Source organism: Eschrichtius robustus, chromosome 14 (genome assembly GCF_028021215.1).
Source record: "Eschrichtius robustus isolate mEscRob2 chromosome 14, mEscRob2.pri, whole genome shotgun sequence".
Classification (NCBI taxonomy): domain Eukaryota; kingdom Metazoa; phylum Chordata; class Mammalia; order Artiodactyla; family Eschrichtiidae; genus Eschrichtius; species Eschrichtius robustus.
In genome coordinates, this window is record NC_090837.1 from 22,152,267 (window position 1) to 22,173,331 (window position 21,065).

The 21,065-nt window shown below is 44.7% G+C and overlaps 1 protein-coding gene across 3 annotated transcripts in view; it reads right to left on the reverse strand.

The window, feature by feature from the left end:
- NF2 (NF2, moesin-ezrin-radixin like (MERLIN) tumor suppressor) overlaps positions 1–21,065 on the reverse strand; it is an 85,006-nt gene that overhangs the window by 48,633 nt on the left and 15,308 nt on the right. For all 3 annotated transcript variants that reach the window (XM_068562206.1, XM_068562207.1, XM_068562208.1), the window contains exons 2-3: positions 3,438–3,563; positions 1,383–1,505 (exon numbers count right to left, since the gene is read on the reverse strand). In XM_068562206.1, coding sequence (XP_068418307.1) covers positions 1,383–1,505; positions 3,438–3,563 — 249 coding nt within the window. The remainder of the gene's footprint in view (positions 1–1,382; positions 1,506–3,437; positions 3,564–21,065) is intronic.

The window sequence follows — 21,065 nt, forward strand, 5'->3', positions numbered from 1 at the left end:
TATCTCATTGCATTTAATTTCTTAGACTGGTATGGTGGGTGATGTTCCAGACACAGAGGCAAGACAGCCTCCTGAAGTGAGGGCATGCTGAAATAAACACAACGGGAAAGCCAGCTCTCTTTCACAGACGTCAGCAGTCACCAGATTCATAAAAGTAGTAAATTTTGCCTTGCTCAGCCGTGAAAGCGCTCCAACATTTCAGTAGGAGGGGAAATTAGGCCAAAGTCAAATGGAGAATGGGCACTGCTTCCAAGCACTTACAAGAAAGCCATCTCTATACGGCTAGGACATTCTGGGGCCTAGGAGGTCACTTTGTGGTTTCATTCAAAGCAGGGCAACTTTCTAATCCTTCGGTTTTAAGCTGCACTACAGAAAAACTGAAAGGGCTTCCCTTTGACATGAAAATATTGGAGAGGGGATATACAAACACACATACTTTTTTGGCAAACTTTTTTTTGCAAGAGAAATTATTGGAGGGGGTTATTACATTTAACTTAATATTTACTTAATGCAATAATCTGAGGCTCAAACTAATTATAGGAGGCCAGGCTATATGTGTACATCTGGGCAATCATGTAATTAACGCCCCTCTGGGGTCTTTTCTGTCACCGATGGCGGACACACCAGCCGTTCCAGCGCCAAGCACCATAACTAACCGTGAAACTCGGGAAGTGCTCTGAGCGAGCAGTAGGAACACAAGCAAAACTGCCAAGGTTCTCATCCTCACACCAGTCCCCCTAGCTGCACCTCTAGACGGTCAACTAGCTGTCTTTGAACCTATAATTATGGATCTCCTAATTTCTTCAATTCGGTGGAACAATTACTTACGGGTGCCCACTGTGCACTCAATGAGCCTTGCCTTAAAGGGGCTTACAGTCTAATGAGGGAGTAAGTGGAAAATAAGACAATTATAGACAAAGAGTGGCATGAAACATGATGTTTGAAGTACCACGTTTGTGGGATTTACCAAGTGTCACTGGAGTTCTGAAGTCCCGCCTTCATGAGAGCAGATTTTAAATTTCTGGAAGAACTACTCTTTGCAAGGCTCTCTTTTTAGACTTCCTGGGCAACTATTGAGTACTTTTAAGTTAGTGAGGAGCCATCTTCAAAGATGTTTCTAGTTAGGGAGCTACTTGTATGTGTTCTTTCGCCATCACACTTTTGCAATTTCATCTGACACCAATTCTCATCACTCAAGTATAGTTCTGTCCTGAAGACTGTTTTTCATTACAGAACCAAAGGGACTGGCTTTCCAGAGGGAGAACATTTTCACAATGTGGAGGCATTTGTGGTCAAATCCGAGGGGTTGGCCCAGGCTGCCTCTGCCACTACCCCTGGGGGCGGTTCTCTCAAGATCAGGGGGGTAGCATGGAAAGGGGTACCTGCAAGAAGAATAAATGTTGCGTGATCTCCTGAACCAGCTCCTCCTCGGCATTCTCAGGATAAAATTTGGCCAGGAAGTGAAAGGTGACTGGCTCTTCCTTTGAAACGTCATGATCCAGCACCTGCGGAATTGCAGAGCAAAAGAAAAACAAGCTAGTTTCGCCCCTCTCCCTCCCGGGCCACCATCAAAGGACCTTCTGCAGGGAGTATATAAATACTTTTCTCCCTTCTAAATTTATCACATTTCCCAAAGGTTGTGATTCTACAGTTTGAAGCATTCACAAAGCCATCTATAACAGGAGGTAATATTCACTTCACATGGTGAATTAATCAAATTAATCAATATCCCCAAGTGGTGAGTGGAGCTAAGATGATTCAGGCACAAATGTTTTCAAGGCCACAGAGATAGCTAAAAACTAGAAATTTATAACTCAAAGGCCTTGGGCACTATCCTTTATGGTAGGCTGAAGGTTTTTTAATTTTCTCAAGTAGTGGAATCTTCCTTTATTCTTTTGTCTTGCTGACTACCTCCAACATTTAGGTCCATACTGGAATGGAGCTTAGAGATGATGAACTAGATATCTGTGAAATCATCTAAACATTAACTGAGCAACAAAAGTGAAACACATCCATCATGGCAACCCTTTGTTTCAAGGAACCTCTAGAGATGCCCCACGAAATACTTGAGCACAGCCAGTAAACCACTCTGCCTTTAATCTTCTAACAATTTCATCCACCCACTGGAAAGCTTGAGCCATCTGCTCTCCAGAATGAATTTCATCTCAGGACATAAACATGCCATGTGACAGGCTACAAGTCTCCATTAACATGTGTCATAATTTATTTCCTTTGAGCAGGAGGCTCCATGGCTCCTGAGGCCCCCAATCTAATATCCATTTGGCCAACACTCAGGTACGATTTCAAATTTACTTTGCCGAGAGTCACAAAATGATACTGAAGGTTTTGCTGTCTTTGATAGATAACTCTCCAGGCTCCTGCCCAAATTCCTGGTCGTGGTGCCCAAGAGATTCAAAATAAACCTGATCTAGGACGCTCTTCTTGGCATGGCAGCACTTGGACATTCATGATCGTTGGGAATTACCATGTGAAATTTATAACCAGCAGGGACCCCAACGTGAAGATTCAGATTACTGCGTACATATGTAAACACAATTTGAACACCTGAGTTTAGAGTCAAACTGGTAGAAGACGGCAGGCTTTCACTGTTTATCATGCCAAGTAGTAGATAATAGAATGAGGTAGGCAATTGCAGGGGGTAATTTGGGGTAAAAATGAGACACTGACTTACTCGGAGATTCAGGGGTCTTTTAGGAGTCACTGACTAAAACATACGGCCCTGCTCTCAGAGTCTCCATGGATAGGTTGGCAGGTAAGTAGGTGACAGCGTCTTTGTGAGCACATACAAACCCACGCAGAGGGCAGTTCCCCGAGGCAATATCCATTTCTAAGCCACATTAGAACTGCTGGGAGTCCAGACTTGTCCACCAGGCCTCAGAAGCCCCAGAATATCATGAGAACAAAATAGACATTCTTCCTTCACTGCGGGAACCAGGGCACTCTTTATTCCTTAGATCATGTTAATGAATAAATTGAGTGGGGCCATGGTGTTTCTCAAAAAGACTCTTAAAAATTCCCTAAAGAACAGGAGCCCCAAGAAAATCTTTCAAAGACATAAATTGTGCGAAAAAAACCCCAAACGATAATACAATAGTAACTTTTATCCACAAAGCCTGACTCGTGGCTCAGTCAACAGAACGGCATTAAGCCTGAAGCAATCAGGTGACACCCGGTGACAACAAGGAAGAAGCCAGGGATGGCGGCAGGTCAGTCCTGGGTGGTTCTGCAGGCCCGGGGTAGCCGGTGAGGAACAGGGGCGGGGCCTCCCCAGGCCCGCATCCTGTCCCGTATAACTTCCTCCGCAACCCGCCCCTCTCTCTGCTGTGTACCATAATGCCCCATGATGCTAGACACATGCTCAGGGGAAATCCAGAGCCCATGCCAGCCCCACTGGTGTCATCAGGGTCTGGGCCCACCTTCTTGTCCATCTTGAGCCAGGCCACGGTGTCCTTGATTGTATACTGCAGGCCAAAGAACCAGGTTTCCCGAAGCCCCAGGGTCCGGCACACCAAGTCAAACAGGTCCTTCCCCTTCCACTTCATCTGCAAGGGAACAAACCAACAGGGGAAGACAGCTGAGCCCAAGTGGTAAGCAGCCCGCAGGAAAACCTTTTCTCTGCTCCCCCCACCTCAGGTTCTGAAAGGTGGGGATGACGCTGAGATGGCCGAGGAGCAAAGAATTCCTAAATAATTGTAAACCTTCCTACACAAAACCATGAGTGGGAAAATAATAATTAGAGCTTAATGGCTTAATCACTGTATAGCATACACAATACCTCCCTTGGACAGTTCCTTACAGATCTTAATATGCCCAAAGCTGCTAATTTAGGAAAGCTGCTAAATAACGTCCACATTTAGGAGAGTCAAGCTTCTCCCGTTAATCCAAGGTTAGCTTCTAGAGACATTCGTTTCCTCAAGATTTTGTTGTTGATTTTCTTTTTAATCGTGACTCTGCCCTTTAATAAAAGGCTAGCTTTTTAAAATGTAAAGACTAGTTTTACTTGATTTTTTTTTAAAACACAACATAGGGTAAGATTTTGTAACTGACGTCACAAATCATGGGGAAAAAGAAACACTAGAGACCAGCCAGTCCAATCACGGGTCTCTCCCCGTCATGATGTGTAACCCAGGCCAAAGAGGAGGTGTCCACCCACGGCCACACGCAGCAACTTCAAACTCTTGTATCGAAACCCAGGGGACAAACAGACAGGAATATACTGTAGTGTGCTAATCCCGTAGCCTCATTTTCAAAAGGACCTGAAGCATTGGCTGCTAAACCCATTTCTCAGCTCTTCAATCTTGTGGCCAGAAAAGCAGGTTCAATATCATAATAGGGGAATAAAATACCCAGGAGCTTAGTAAATGTTGCCACCCGTGGCTTTTAAGTTAAATCACCCAGGATGTTCCCATAGTACCCATAGCGGCTGCTCGCCTCGACCCCAGTCAGTGGCCCCCAAGTATCAGGTGGACATTCAAATGGACACCTGTGTACAGGGATGAGCACGAGACACATCACGGAGATGGTGGTCACAGATGGTGGATTCAAATACAAGGTCGCCAGACATCGGAAGAGGAAGACCACCTGACTGCAGGGGCGTCTGTCCTTCTCCTGCTCTCATTAGAAATTTCCACCCAAGGTCCTGGTACACTGAAGATGCACAATGAAAAGGAACTGGGGAAAGTTCAGGGTTCAGAGACTTCTTATAAAAGCAAGTAGGAAAAAAAAATAAGTTAGACCTCTAAAATCTGATTGGTGTTTGCTAAAACCTGATTCTAGAGGATTTTTCAAGCAGGCCTTCTATTTTTAATATATGTGAATGGACGGCGTGTTCCCTACGAGGAACTCAACAGGAAAGCCCATCCTTCTCCATGTGTATAGTCAAAGTCAAAGAGCAAAGGAGCAGCCTAGATGGAAGGACGCCAAAACTGCAGCAGACATGGGGTGGAGATATGGATTAGCTTTTGTCCTTCTCCAAAAGACTACTCTAGCTCTGCCCCAGTCCCCTCTCTGTGACTTCAGTGGGGCCCCTGCAACACTACAAAGGTTGAGTTCTTTAGAAATTATTTTGAGTAGAATAAAATAAAATGTTTTATTTTAAAAAAATGATCTCCTTCCCCTTTTATAAGGCTTAATAATGCTTGTTGGCACACCTATGTCCCAGTCTGACACTGGGACAAAGGGTTTTTTAATTCACGGTAGGTTTTAATTCCTACAGGCAGACTTCTCTGAAGAAATGTTATTTTGGAAAACTAGGAGCTTCAGGATGCTGATTATCTTCTTGTTTCTATTTTAAGCCAGTACATAGTATATAAGTTATAAATGACTACTTTGCTACAAGATAATGTAACACTTAAGAGCACACATTAACTTGGAGAAGTGAAATACCCAAAGGCCAAGAAGATCAAGGTAATGATCCCCAATCCGCCATAACTCACGGCCACTGCAGGGCAGGCTCTGGCACGAAGGGGCTGTCTGCAAGTGGGTGTGTGGTGCATCTAAACGAGAGCTACCAAGAGAATGCTGAGTGGATTTCCTGACTTGGGAGCTTAAATTCTCAAACATAATCTCGTATTAATGCAGTTTTCTACTTCCTTGTTTCTAAAATGCAAAATTATCTCTGTTGAATGCAGAGACAATGTCTTTGCTACTATGGAGCTTGCAATAAAGTGAAGAGAGGGGAAAAAATTCTCACACCGATTCAGAATGCCTGGCTTAGATTTTCAACTTTAAGAATTGTAGGGTGTCAAACTGGAAATGAGTCTGAGTAATTAATTACCTACAGTAGACCTGTCCCCTTCTTGTATAAGGAAACATTCTTTGGCAGCCTGCTACAGCAGACACTGGCCTTTTTCTTGGTGGTCTAAGGTAGGCAACCCCCCAGATCGCCTCTTTTTCTGCTCTGTGGGGTTCCTTTCATCTTGCTCTCCTCCAGCACTCCCCAGCCACCTTTTCCAGTAAGTAACTGGTATCTTAACACTCTTCTCCCACCTTAAAACAAAACCCATTTTCAGAAGAGCCAGGTATTTATTGCTCCTTTACAGCTCAATGTGAACTAAAGCCTCTGCTTCCACTCATCTAATCCTTTTTTTGGCTGCACCTCGAGGCTTGTGGGATCTCAGTTCCCCGACCAGGGACTGAACACTGTCCACAGCAGTGAAAGCCTGGAATCTTAACCACTAGGCCACCAGGGAACTCCCCATCCTCTCAGCTAATCTTTCAGCAAGCATTACACAGCACATCCTATGTGCCCAGCAATATTAGACACTGAGGATGTGAAATTCTGGAAGAATGTTCCCTGCCGAAGACTCAAGTAACGACCCAGGTTAGAAAAAGCTTTAAAGAACAAGGGAGAATTAGTTAAAGGAGAAAAGGAAATAAGTCTAAAAACAAACATCATGATCTCTACAGGGAACTGCATGTCATCTGGCAGAGGTGAAACAGACAGCCTGAACTCAGTGGGCGTGGTGGGGATGGACCAGGACTCTCCATACACCCTGAGGCAGAGGAATGATGGGACCAGACCTGCATTCTAGAATGTGCACTAACAACAGGGTGGAGAATGGGTTGGAGGAAAGGAGCCTGGAATCAAGAAGGGCAGAAGGGAGGCCAACTCCTGCCTTGATGAAGGCAGTGGGAAGGAGAGAAAGCCTGAGAACTGGAAAAGCATCAAGAGAAACACCTGAATTTCTGGCTTGAGCATCAGGTGGTTCCAGTAAAGGAGGGATGGAAGACAGGAGAAGCAGGAGCAGCAAGTTTTGACGGAAACAGATGAGTAATTAAGTTCTAGACAAAGTAAGATAGGGTGCCTGAGGAAACCAAGTAGAGATGTCCCAAATACACCTGATTTTAAGTCTTAGCTCTATTTACAAAATAAAGTGTTCTAGTTTTAAGTCATTAAGTTTTTCTCTTGGGCTAAATCTAACCTCCAATGTGTTGTTACCTAGATGAGGGTGCACTTTTCAGCATGCTTTCCCCAAATGTATGAGGCTTGCTTAGTCTTCCTAATTTGGGTTTCTACTTCTTCACAAACAAGAACCACCGGTCACAGTTGCTCCTGGTGGTTCTTGGGACACCCTGCGGACGGGAGGTCTTGGGTTGCGATGGGGCTTCCTTGGTGCTGCCGACTCGCAAGAGCATGAGCACGCCCGCCTCCAGTTCTATCACTGGTCCACCGCGCGGAGCTGATGTGGGAAGGTGATGTGACCACCTAAGCATCTCCCTAGATCGTAGGCGCCTCAGAACAAGAGCAACGCCGGTCATCTCTCTACTCCCCACGGCACCCGCCGAGTGTGTACACACAAGACGTGGCAAACAATGGCTGTGCGACAGAACAGACTTGACCACTTCAAAAACCCGAGGCTCAAAAGTGTAAAGCAAAATGAACCCCCATTCGTCCACTCCTTCGACAAACATTTAGTGAACACACGCTGTGTCCGAGCACCAGCTGAGGTGCAGGGGATAAATGGGGGCTGAAGACAACAGGCCCAGAGTGTGAAACTGTCAGGAACAGATAATCATTCCCCTCGCCCCACACACAAACCAACTCCGGGTGTGGTAGTCAGCACTATAGCACCCAGTGCCACAACAGGGACATCAGGGACTGGAGGGACCCTCTATCTTGAAGGGGTGGGCAATGGCATCTGAACTGGTGGGAAAGAGAAGCCAAGTGAAGACCAGCCTTGGGGAAGGAGGAGAGAGCAGGGAAGTGTGTTACAGCAGAGGGAAGAGCATATGCGAAGGTCTAGAGGTCTAGATGGTTCTTGTAGGAAATGACAGTATTGTAGTTCAGTCTGGCTGGAGAACAGAGGCTGGGGAACACTTGCTGTGCTTCCAACTACCGTCTAAAATCAATTCTTGGGAATTCTCTGGCAGTCCAGTGGTTAGGACTCCACGCTTCCACTGCAGGGGGCACAGCTGGGGAACTAAGATCCCGAAAGCCATATGGCATGGCCAAAAAAAATAAAAAATAAAAATAAAATAAAAATAAAACCAATTCTTTGTCTCCTAACTCTGACGTGTCGTGTGAACCACAGAAAGCTGTCTGAGTGGCTGTTTTCTCCTTTTTCCCTAGGATGGAACAAAACTCATAACATTCTAGATGTACAGGAGAGAAGCTAAATCATTACATAAGATGGATGTTTCCGAAGATTAGGGCTTAATTCCTTCCAGGAACCAGTCTAAAAGGCAGAGAGAAACAGTGGTTATCCAACATCGGTATGAATCTCAGTGCTGCCACTGTGTGACCTTGGGCAAGTTATTGAACTTCCTTGTGCTTTGCAACAGGGATAATAAACAGAACCTGTTTTAGCAGATTGATCTCAGGATTAAGTGCACTGATACATTTGAAAAGCCTAAGAAGGTGCCACAGTAAATACTCAATAAAAGGTGGTGATGACTCATTCTAACCCCGCCTCTTCTTATATTCTCAAGTGGCATGGTTTAAAGCCTCCAGTTGTGTTCCACTCCTCGCATGATGGATGGCAGATCAGAAAGGGCACCATCAATTCTCATCGTGCTAACCATACCATCACTCACTTGACAAATATTTATTGAGCACCCACTACATCCTAGTCACTGCACTCGGTCCCAGAGATGAATGATGGATGAATCTGGGACAAGACGCTGTCCCTATTCACGGCTGATGGGGAAGACAGGTGAACGGATAAGGAAAGTGCAACCTGGCAAATGCTCACAGAACAGAGGACTGAGGGAACACAGCTCGGGCCTGGGGGTCTGTGGGGTAAGTGGCTTCCCTGGGGAGATGCTGTCTGAGATGGGTCTCGAAAGCCAGGCAGCAGTTGGTCCTCTGGTGAAGGGGCTGAAGGAAGAGAGGTCACTCCAGCCGGAGGGAACAGCATGTCTGCAGCTTGGGTCCAGGCTGTTGTCAAGTGAAGGAACGTTCTTTGAGCTCTTCTGGTATCTGACAAGCAGCGTGACTGTCCTATCTGCAGTACTGAATGTTCAGTGCGGTACTGAGTACATGGCTTCAGCCCCACGCGTGTGACAGCTCGCACCCACCACGGCCACTCAGGGCCTGGGTCATTCAGTCCCTGCTCTGAGCACCCAGGCCCCCCTGAACAATACCTGCCACGTCTCTAAGGAGCCACGACCAGTGGGATGAGTCTCGTGTTTCTTTTTTTATTAAAACATTTTCTCTTCTGACACCTGCTAGCACATAAGCCATTCAGGCTTTGCACTTATGTTACTTACAGGCCTTTTTGGAGGGTTTGTCATTTTTCCTGAACAGATTGCCAAAAAGAGAACAGCCCCTGGTGCTGATGAAATGTTCACCTGAACTCATCTCTTCTGCTCTGGGGGAAGTGTTCCACTGCTCCACATACCCCCTCACCCCCCGCCCCCCGCCTCCGCTCAGCCCAGCGAAGGGAGGAAGGCGACGAGGCAGGGGCTCATCTTGCAGGCAGAAAAGGAGCGGTGGAGGGAGGGAGAAAGGAGATTTGCAGGAAGGAGCCGGACTCCATGGCGTGTGGGCTCCGGCTCCGTGGGCCTCGGCCTCCAGATGCCCTTGAAGCGCAGGGCAAATGGCAGGGAGTCTGGGCGCACGGCGCGTCTTGCATCGTGGCTGTGTTCTTGCATTACTTTAACGGGCTGCGGTGCTATTTCCCAGATCCATCCCGTGCCTCTATCACAGACGGATGTGTATGAACTTTATAAACAGGACTAAGTGCTGTCAGCTTGTTATCTTTTGTAGGGGCTGGATTTATGAGCTTTACCCAGAGTGAAGTGCTTGTCATTTATCAACCTCGAATGTTTTAAGGAAATAGCACTAAGCACTTACGCTCTGCAGCAGGAACGTAGCTGGAATGCAGCACTTTTCTGTTGTTGGAAGCAACTGGCACCAATAACCTACAGGACTGATCAGGGTCTATTAACCGGGGAAGCATTTTGAATAACGTCTGCGACATCTTCTTACAACAGGCCACGTTTAGACTCACAACCCTAAAACTGCCACTTGTTTTTTTGGCTTTGGCAGCCTTCGCATTGCATTTCTCGCACTGCTTTCTCTGGGCCGTGCAGAGAACCGAATGTGGCTGCCATGTGTGAAATGCCTGAGAATCAGAAGCCCCAGAGAAACTTCAGCTTTACAGAGAAGACTCAAACCTGGAGAAGCTAGCAGAGAAGCGACATCCCATTTCTTAGATGTTGGGGGACAGGATTATCAGCCACACAAGAGATGCTATTTGACTGGCTGTCTACTCCACAGAAGAGGAAAGAGAACCGACGGACAGACCCGGCATTCACTTATCAGGGTTTCTTCTAATTAGTTCACAAGCTGCCCCAGCATTTTCCATAAAAACTATTGAAAGGTTAGCTCCCTTACAGACAGAGCAATAGAAGGAACCGTGCCTCCCTGGACTCAGGACACATGTAGCATGTTTACCATGATTTCGGGAATGCGAGAGCAAGGAGGGCTGTGATCTCCCCTCTCCACGTTAACCCCTAATTGACTTTTGCAGTCGTGGCTGCCCTACAAGAACCGATTTCAGAGAAGAGTTGAGAATTTAAGATGCTGATGTGCCAGATCCAAACCTAAATACAACTTTTATTGGTCTGTTTTGAAAAAACAGATGCCAAACACCTCCATTTACAAGGTAAACACAATGGAAAGAGTTATAAAAATGATTTTGCCGTGCAGTAGTGAATAATGAGTCCCATTAAAATCTATTCCAGTTAATCAAAGAGGATAAAAGAGTGCAGTAATGGGGGTGTAAAACCGACCCTCCCCGACTCATACCATGGAAGCAGGTTCTGTGTCTCATGTCTGTGTTTCCTGTCGTGGTTAAGGACACACACACACCACTCCTAATCAGCCATTATTTCTGAGAGAAAAGGAGACCCTCCAAATAGAAACAATATTTTAGCCAAAAAAAGAGACTCGTCTCTTTGCTCTACCAATCATGACCCCCGAATCCCTTAGCTCAATCTGCACAAAATCTCACAAACCTGAAACCTCCTTTTTGCAAAAACAAAACAAAACAAAACAAAACAAAAACTCAGGTCCAATCCTGCCCTGTCAGTTTCTGCCATAATCAACCACAGCAAGTAATTCTCCTCTCCCAGCCCTCCAATCATCGCTGTTAGTATGCTGAATCTATTTAAATCATTGGTTTCAAGGCCCTCCACCAATCACTTCCTCTCTCCTCCAACCAACTGCTCTGCCTTGCTACAAGGCAGCCTGTGCCCTTCCTGGTCAGCAAACCTACATGCTTCTAGTTACCCACAACCAGACCTTTCTAAGATCCCTTCTTTACCTCACCACTGTCTCCCTCCCCTGCATACAATACCAGATATGTGAGTTAGTATGTACTTTACATACACGGAAAAATGAGGTGCCTGTCTTTCCCCAAGATTCCTGTCCTTCCTGCAATTCTGCAGATCATAAACTCCTTGAAGGCAAGGGCTAACACACACACACACACACACACACACACACTCTCTCTCTCTCTCTCTCTCTCTCTCTCCCTTTCTCTCTTCCTCTCTCTCTCTCTCTCTCTCTCTAAGTCTCCCAGGACCCGCGCAAGTGCTGCATAATCTGTGGCCACTTCACAAATGCTTGTGGTTGGCTGATGATGATGATAATGATGATGATACCTAAGCTGAGCCTTCTGAGTAGAACAGTCTTCTAGGTAATGATTGCAATGAAGCAAGAATTTATGACACTCCTCATTAAAATTCTAATTGCATAATTGGGCCTGAAGGTATATATCCCCCCCCTCTTTGGGGACACATACTGATCTCCACTCTCTAAAAATACCTTGGCAAGGAAATCTAAATCTCAAAGAGCCAACCAAGAAAAATTTCCACAGAACAAGAGACCAGTAAGAAACAGATCACAGCGCCTCGGCAAGCCACAAAACGGAGGTTTTAAACTCTGAGAAGTCTTTCAAGACAAAATGAATTATAGATTTTTTGGGGGGAGAAAAGTCCTTATGTTTGCAGCTCCTGGCACGTTGCCTGCTTTAGTGGAGACAGGTTCTGGCAGCGGCCATGAGCCCAGAGAGGGGATCTGCGTCCTAAACTCCCCCCTCCACCACGCACAACCTTGGGTGAGCCACGCAGCTCAACCGCGCCTCAGTTTCTTCACCTGTCAATCAATTGTGCCCCCGTGCAAGGCCCAAATTTTATAATGCTGTGAAAAAAGATGAGAGGCTTGAAGCTTTGAAAGTCGGCTGACAGATGACAAAGCAAAAAGAAACAATAGTTATATGCTATAAAAGCAATGCAATCCCTCCAAAGTAAAGAAGACAATCTCTATCTTTGGAATTTAACTCACAACATGAGGGCAATCATGGCCTTGTCAAATAGCTATAAAACACCCAAACCCGCTGTGTTGGGAAAGTCGCTTAACCTCTCTGGGTCTCAGCTTCCACACTCATCAAGTGGGCTTTCAGGATTAATACCCTCTGAGTCTACGAGCTTGAGATGGTTTTGTATAAACCGTGGAGTACTTTTTTCACTGCTATAATCATTTTCTTTTAATCCTTTAACATCCCATTCTATATCTTAAAATCATTTTGGGGGGTGTCAATGACCCTTAACACTTAATTTCTGTGTGCTTTCTACTTTCCTTTACTCAGGTACTGCCACTGCGATCATGTTCCTTACTACTAATAATCAGGAGTTGACTTACAATAATGAACTCTCTAATGCAACAAAAATGGTGATTGTCATGCTAATGAAAAATACAAGTTTTTTAGCTCCAAGCATGCTGTTGATATTCAGCAATTACCAATGATTACAAATGTTTCAAGTACTGAGAATAAGAACTCTGCAGAGAGCTATGAATAGGAAACAATAGTAAATTCAGTGCTGGCAGCACAAAGCTCAATTTCAAATGCCTAAACATGAAGTAAAATGAACAGACTCTGGAACACCACCTATGACTAAGTGTTACCCAGCGGATTAACTCCTCCTGCCCTGGACTCTGTGAAAATTGTAATTTATATTTAAAAGTACTTCAAAAAAAGGAGAGGATAAAGGCCAATTCCTTTAGAAATGATGTGCTCTGACCCCACCTAGTGGTGTCGGAGTGATTCCTGAACTAGGACAAGTGCCTCAACTCAGCACAGGTGACTGAAGATTTGATTAAAGATCTTTTCCCGAGGCCAGCACTAAGTTGGTAATAAATTTTTGCTTGCCAAAAATGTACTAAAGCGGGCTTCCCTGGTGGCGCAGTGGCTAAGAATCCACCTGCCAATGCAGGGGACATGGGTTCGAGCCCTGGGCCTGGAAGATCCTACATGCCACGGAGCAACGAAGCCCATGAGCCACAACTACTGAGCCTGCGCTCTAGAACCTGCGAGCCACAACAACTGAAGCCCGTGCACCTAGAGCCTGCGTTCCGCAACAAGAGAAGCCACCGCAATGAGAAGCCCGTGCGCCACAACGAAGAGCAGCCCCCGCGCGCCACAACTAGAGAAAGCCACTCGCAGCAACGAAGACCCAACGCAGCCAAAAATTTAAAAATTGTTTTTAAAAAGTACTAAAACATGTGGACTTAGAATCTAAATCAGACAAAGCACAGACAGGAGGATGGAACACATCATCCTGTCACAAACCAGAGAAGCCTTGTCATCAGCTGGCTAAAATGATTACCGGCTCTGAGAAAACTCAATTCTGGGTTTTTAAGACCGCAAATGCTTTTTTAACTTCTGAAATTAAGAATAAACAAGCACCAAAAATGTTCTTGGAGAAGAATGCAAAACTAGCATGAATAATTGGAGAAGTCATCAAAAACAAAAGAGAAAAATTTCAAAATGACACACGGGGGACAAAGGAATGGAGAATAATTAAGCATGGTGAAATCAGAAAAGAATCCTGCTATCACAGTGGACATCAAGCTAAATAGAGACCAGTTATAGAGCACATTACAAAAAAGATCCTTAAGTATATGACATAAGGTAAAGCTCATTATATTTAGACTAATTGTGGAGTCTAGAGGGTCTACAATTACAAAGCCATGGATAACCTGAAGAAGATTCAAAGAAAATGAAGGAGATGATTAAAGGAGAAAATTTACAGTGCCTCTAGCATGAGACCTTTCCTCTTTATTCTCACACTCCCAACTCATGATACGAAGCTAATGTTTACCAAGTGCTTACTATGGTCGGGCCCTGGGCTAAGTACCTGTAAAGGTCTACCTCGTTCATGCCTTAAAACAATCCTATAAGAAAATACTATTATTCTCATTTAGAATAATAGTATTTAGGTTTAGAGAGGTAAGCCTAAGATCAATCAGGGAGACGGGGGCAGTGGTGGGTCTTCCTTCCACCTAAGCCAACTTACCCCTTCTATCAGGATGCTGGCTCTTTTCCCTAAGAAATATTTGTTCTGTCCTCTAGCAGATTTTCTCATACCTTCATGCTCAAACCCTGAAATGCCTTCCTACCTAAGAAGGAACTATGAAACAGAAAGTTGCACACCGAGCTTCTTCCGCCCAGGTCACCTAAAATAGGATGCGAAGCTGAGAGCCTTTGAAATCAAGTTCTTCCCCCTGTTTTACAGTGGAAGAACTGAGGCCTGGGAGAAAAAAGAGATTTGCCCAAGGTCACAGAAGAGCTCCACGGAGAAGCCAGGGTTCAAACACCAGTCTGAACTCCCTCCTGGAGTTTACATCCTGGAAGGGAATCATTTGCCTCGATCTTGGGGTGTCTAGGATTTAACATTTTACTGAAATCACCAGAGTTGTTCTTTCTGTCTTCTCCTTTTGAAAGTTCCGCCCGTCATGGACCACTGTATGTCCACTTGTATGCTGGAATGATCTGTAAAGTTGGTATTTAACCCAATCGTAATTCTGCTTGGGTATGTGAAAATGTTTGGGATGCCAACAAACAGGAGAAGGAGGCTTTGGTTTTGATATAAGATGGTATTAGGATCTCTCACAACTCAATTCCGAGAAATTTTTCATATTTGGCTCTTCTTACTGATAGATTGAATTATTAGAGTAAAATTCCTGCCTAGAAAAGAAATAACAGAACCGTTTAGCCTCCTGGCAAATTACGTTCAGCACCCACTTTCTCAAAATGACAACTATCAAATCTTTCAAGTGGAAAAATCCTCCAAAGCATCAAGCCAATTGTGCAATGCAGTAAGTGGTGCAAGAAAGAGATTTTTCCCCCTATCTCTGCAGCAAAAAAGTCTGAAATGATTAGTATCATTAACATGATTCATATGTTAACTTACCACTGGTTCTGAAATTGAGTCCTTCTTAGAAAGCCACCTACATTTGACCTCAATAAAACCAAGAATTCCTCAAGTACCATCTCTCTTTTTTTTCAAAATGCATCTTTGCATTAGCATCTTGCTCAGTTAACGTACAACATAAAAATAGAGCAGGAGAGCAAGACCAGTGGCTTCTCAGAGTTCTCTCCATCATCATAAATCAAACTACCGTTACTTTCGACAGAATATTTGAACATGGTTTACAAAGAGGTATTTTCACTGGAAATTTGAGGTTTGATGAGATACAATGGCTGGACAAATCACAACAGGGCAGTCAGTGCCCATGGTGAACCAAGCCTCCTGCTTTAGGCCGACTATAGTCCCTTCCCTTCTGCCCAGCACTAAGCATTCCATGAGTCCTTAGAACAACCTTGCAGGGTCAGTAATAGTAGTTCCATTTTACTGATGTGCATACTGAGGTTCAGAGAGCTTGAGTATCTTATCCAAGCTTTCAGTAGTTTAGCTGGAATTCAAGCCCAGGTCTGTCTTATTTCAAAGCCTGTGCACTTTCTACTACTACTTTTTTTATTTTTATAAATTTATTTATTTTATTTTTGGCTGCGTTGGGTCTTCGTTCCTGCGCGCGGGCTTTCTCTAGTTGCATTGAGCGGGGGCTACTCTTTGTTGCGGTGCGCGGGCTTCTCATCGCAGTGGCTTCTCTGGCTGTGGGGCACAGGCTCTAGGCATGCGGGCTTCAGTAGTTGTGGCACGTGGGCTCAGTAGCTGTGGCTTGTCGCCTCTAGAGCGCAGGCTCAGTACTTGTGGCTCATGGGCTTAGCTGCTCCACGGCATGTGGGATCTTCCTGGACCAGGGCTCGAACCCGTGACCCCTGCATTGGCAGGCGGATTCTTAACCACTGCGCCACCAGGGAGGCCCTCTGCTACTACTTTTCACTACTACTACTGCTTTGCTACTTTAGTGTGGTCCCTGGACCAGTAGCATTGGCATCACTCGAGAATTTGTTAGAAATGCAGAATTCTCGGTCAACCGCAGAACTACAGAATCAGAATCTGCATTTTACCAAGATCCTCAGGTCATTTATGTGTACATTAAAGCTTGACAGGCTGTATGCTGTAACAGTCTGTCTCTCTGAATATCACTACTATTATTCCTTCCACTGGTTCTCAATGTGGTGGAGGAGAGGGTGGAGGGAAAAGGAGGGTGTTTTGCCTTCAGGGACAGTTGACGGTGTCTGAAGACATTTTTTAGTAGTCACAACTGGGACAAGGCAGGAGGTGCTCCTGTAATCTAATGGGTGGAGGCCAGAGATGCTGCTACACATCCTACGGTGCACAGGGCAGTCCCCACCACAAAGAACCCTCCAGCCAAAACGTCAATAGTGCCAAGGTTGAGGAATCCCAACACTGCTGATAATAGTGTCTATCCTCTTTGGGCATGGGGTCTGTTTAAAGAAGAAAAACTAAGAGTTTTTCATTGCAAAATTATGGCCGAACAAATGTCACAAAAAATTCCTTTCCCTGTGGGTCAGTCTCTCACAACATGTATCAAATAGTAACTTCGATCAGGGGTCAGTAAACTGGTCCACAAGACAAGTCCAACCCACTGCAGTTTGAGAACTAAGAGTGAGTTTTACATTTTTAAATGATTGAAAAAAACTTTTTTTAATTTTTAAAAATTTTTTATTTTATTTTATTTTTTGGCATGCTGTGCGGCTTGTGGGATTGTAGTTCCCTGACCAGGGATCGAACCCGGGCCCTCGGCAGTGAAAGCGTGGAGTCCTAACCACTGGACTGCCAGGGAATTCCCCCCCCCAAAATTTTAATAACATTTCCTCACTTGTGAAAATTACATGAAATTCAAATTTCAATGTCCATAAAGAAAGTTTTATTGGAACAAAGTCATGTCTATTATTTTTTAATTTTATCAAAGGCTGCTTTTTAAAAAACAGCTCTACTGAGATATAATTCACATACCTTAAAATTCACCTATTTAAAGTGTACAGGTAAATGGTTTTTAGCATAGTCACCGAGCTGTGCAGCCATTAGAGTCAAGTTTAGAACATTTTCATCACCTTAAAAAGAAACCTCGGGGGCTTCCCTGGTGGCGCAGTGGCTGAGAATCTGCCTGCCGATGCAGGGGACACGGGTTCGAGCCCTGGTCCGGGAAGATCCCACATGCCGCGGAGCAACTGGGCCCGTGAGCCACAATTACTGAGCCTGCGCGTCTGGAGCCTGTGCTCCGCAACAAGAGAGGCCGCAACAGTGAGAGGCCCGCGCACCGCGATGAAGAGTGGCCCCCGCTTGCCACAACTAAAGAAAGCCCTCGCACAGAAACGAAGACCCAACACAGCCAAAATTAAATAAATAAATAAAATAGGTTGCAGTTTCTTTAAAAAAAAAAAAGAAACCTCGTACTCTTTAGCTATAGTGCCCCTATCCCCGCACCTAATTTCCCAGCCCTAAGCAATCACAAATCTACTTTCATTATAGATATCCCTATAATAGACTTGTATATGAATGGAATCATATATGATCTTTTGTGACTGGCTTCTTCCACTTATAATGTTTTCAAGGGTCATCCATGTTGTAGCATGTATTGTTACCTCCTTCCTTTTTATTGCTAAATAATATCTCATTGTACAGACAGACCACATTTTGTTTATCCATTCATCATCTGATGGACATCTGGGTTGTTTCCACCTTTTGGCTTTTACAAATAATGCTGCTATAAACATTCATGTACCAGCTTCTCTATAGACATGTTTTCACTTTTGAGTAGCTAGCTACAAGTAAAATTGCTGGACCATATGGTAACTCTATGTTCAACTGTTTAAGGAACTGCCAGACTCTTCCAAAGTCGCTGCACCATTTTACATCACCACCAGCGGTATATGAGGATTCCAATTTCTTCATATTCTCACCAACACTTGTTATTATATGTCTTTTTTTTAAAATTTATTTTATTTATTTATTTTTGGCTGCATTGGGCTTCGTTGCTGTGCACGGGCTTTCTCTAGTTGTGGTGAGTGGGGCCTACTCTTCATTGCGGTGCGCGGGCTTCTCGTTGCGGTGGCTTCTCTTGTTGCGGAGCATGGGCTCTAGGTGCGTGGGCTTCAGTAGTTGTAGCACGTGGGCTCAGTAGTTGTGCCTCGCGGGCTCTAGAGCGCAGGCTCAGTGGGTGTGGCGCGTGGGCTTAGTTGCTCCACGGCATGTGGGATCTTCCTGGACCAGGGTTCGAACCCGTGTCACCTGCATTGGCAGGCAGATTCTTAACCACTGCGCCACCAGGGAAGTCCCTATATGTCTTTTTGATTCTAGTCATACAACTGGTTGGCTCTCATTATGGTAAAATGGTATTTCGTTGTTTTGTTTGTTTGCTTGTTTTGTTTTTAAAATTTATTTAGGCTGCGCCGAGTCTTAATTGCAGCACGCGGGATTTTCGTTGCTGCATGCAGGCTCTTTCGTTGCAGCTTGAGAACTCTTAGTTGCGGCATGCATGTAGGATCTAGTTCCCTGACCAGGGATCGAACCCAGCCCCCCTGCATTGGGAGCACAGAGTCTTAGCCACTGGACCACCAGGGAAATGCCCTCTGTTGTTTTTGATTTGTATTTCCCTGATGACTGATTGATGATGTTGAGCATCTTTTCATGTACTTATTGGCCATTTCTACATCTTCCTTAGAGAAATGTCTATTCAGATCCTTTGTTCATTCCTTAATTGGGTTATTTGCCTGTTTATTACTGAGCTATGAGTTCTGCATATATATTAGACATAACAGCCTTATCAGATACATGATTTGCCAATATTTTTTTCTTTTCACTTTCTTGATGTCCTTCAAAACACAGTCTTGATGAAGTCCAGTTTATGTATTTTATTCTTTTGTTGCTCATGCTTTTTGTGTTGTCATACTTAAGAATCCTATGCCAAATCCTAAGTCATGAAGATTTATCCCTATGTTTTCTTCTGAGAGTGTTATAGTTTTAGTTCTTACATTTAGCTCTTTAATCCATTTTGAGTTAATTTTTGTATATGGTGTAAAGTACAGGTTCAACTTAATTCTTTTGCATGCAGCTATTCAACTGTCTTAGCACCATTTGTTGAAAAGACTATTCATTCCCCCAATGAATGGTACTGGCACCCTTGTCAAAAATCAGTTAATCAAAGATGTATAGGTTTATGTCTGGACTCTCAATTCTATTCCATTGATCTATATGTCTATCTTTATGCCAGTACCACACAATCATGATTATGGTTGTTTTGTAGTATTTTTTTGAAGTGAGGAAGGGCAAATCTTCCTATTTTGTTCTTCTTTATCAAGACTGTTTCAGCTATTCTGGTCCCTGGTAATTCCATATGAATTTTAGAATCAGCTTGTCAATTTCTACACAGGAGTAAACTGGGATTCTGATAGGGATTGTACTGAATGTGTAGATTAATTTGGGGAATATTGCCTCTTAACAATGTTAAGTCTTCTGACCCATGAACAAGGAATGTTTTTCCATTTATTTAGATCATCTTTAATTTCTTTCAACAATGTTTTACAATTTTCCAGAGTATAAGTTTTGCACTTCTTTTGTTAAATTTATTCCTAAATATTTTATACTTTTTGATGCTATTATAAATAGAATTTCTTAATTTTTCAGATTGTTCATTGCAGATATATAGAATTACAATTAATTTAATTTATTTATTTATTTATTTTTGGCTGCGTTGGGTCTTCATTGCTGTGTGCGGGCTTTCTCTAGTTGCGACGAGTGGGGGCTACTGTTTGTTGCGGTGTGCGGGCTTCTCATTGCGGTGGCTCCTCTTGTTGCGGAGCAGGGGCTCTAGGGCACGCAGGCTTCAGGAGTTGTGTCTCGTGGGCTCAGGAGTTGTGTCTCGTGGGCTCTAGAGCACAGGCTCAGTAGCTGTGGAGCACGGGCTTAGCTGCTCCACAGCATGTGGGATCTTCCTGGACCACGGCTCGAACCTGTGTCCCCTGCATCGGCAGGTAGATTCTTAACCACTGCACCACCAGGTAAGTCCCTACAATTAATTTTTGTATATTGATCTTGTATCCTGCAACCCTGCTAAACTCATTTATTAGTTCTAATAGTTTACTGGATTCTTTTTTTTTTTAATTTATTTTTTAGGCTGTGCCATGTGGCATTCAGGAACTGAGTTCCCTGACCAGGGACTGAACCTGTGCCCTCTGCATTGGCAGCACAAAGTCTTAACCACTGGACGGCCAGGGAAGTCCCTAGATTCTTTAAAATCTGTACACAATGGGCCTCCTTCAAGAGGGTGGAGGAGTAAGACATGGAGATCACCTTCCTCCCCACAAATACATCAGAACTACATCTACATGTGGAACAACTCCTACAGAACACCTACTGAACGCTGGCAGAAGACCTCAGACTTCCCAAAAGGCAAGAAACTCCCCATGTACCTGGGTAGGGCAAAAGAAAACAGGAAAAACAGAGACAAAAGAACAGGGACGGCACCTGCACCTCGGGGAGGGAGCTGTGAAGGAGGAAATGTTTCCACACACTAGGAAGCCCCTTCACTGATGGAGACAGGGGGTCGGCGGGGGGGGGGGGGGAAGCTTCGGAGCCACAGAGGAGAACACAGCAACAGGGGTGCAGAGGGCAAAGTGGAGAGATTCCCGCACAGAGGATCGGTGCCGACCAGCACTCACCAGCCTGAGAGGCTTGTCTGCTCCCCCCGCTGGGGCAGGCAGGGGCTGGGAGCTGAGGCTCGGGCTTCGGAGGTCAGATCCCAGGGAGAGGACTAGGGTTGGCTGCATAAACACAGCCTGAAGGGGGGTAGTGCGCCACAGCTACCCAGGAGGGAGTCCAGGAAA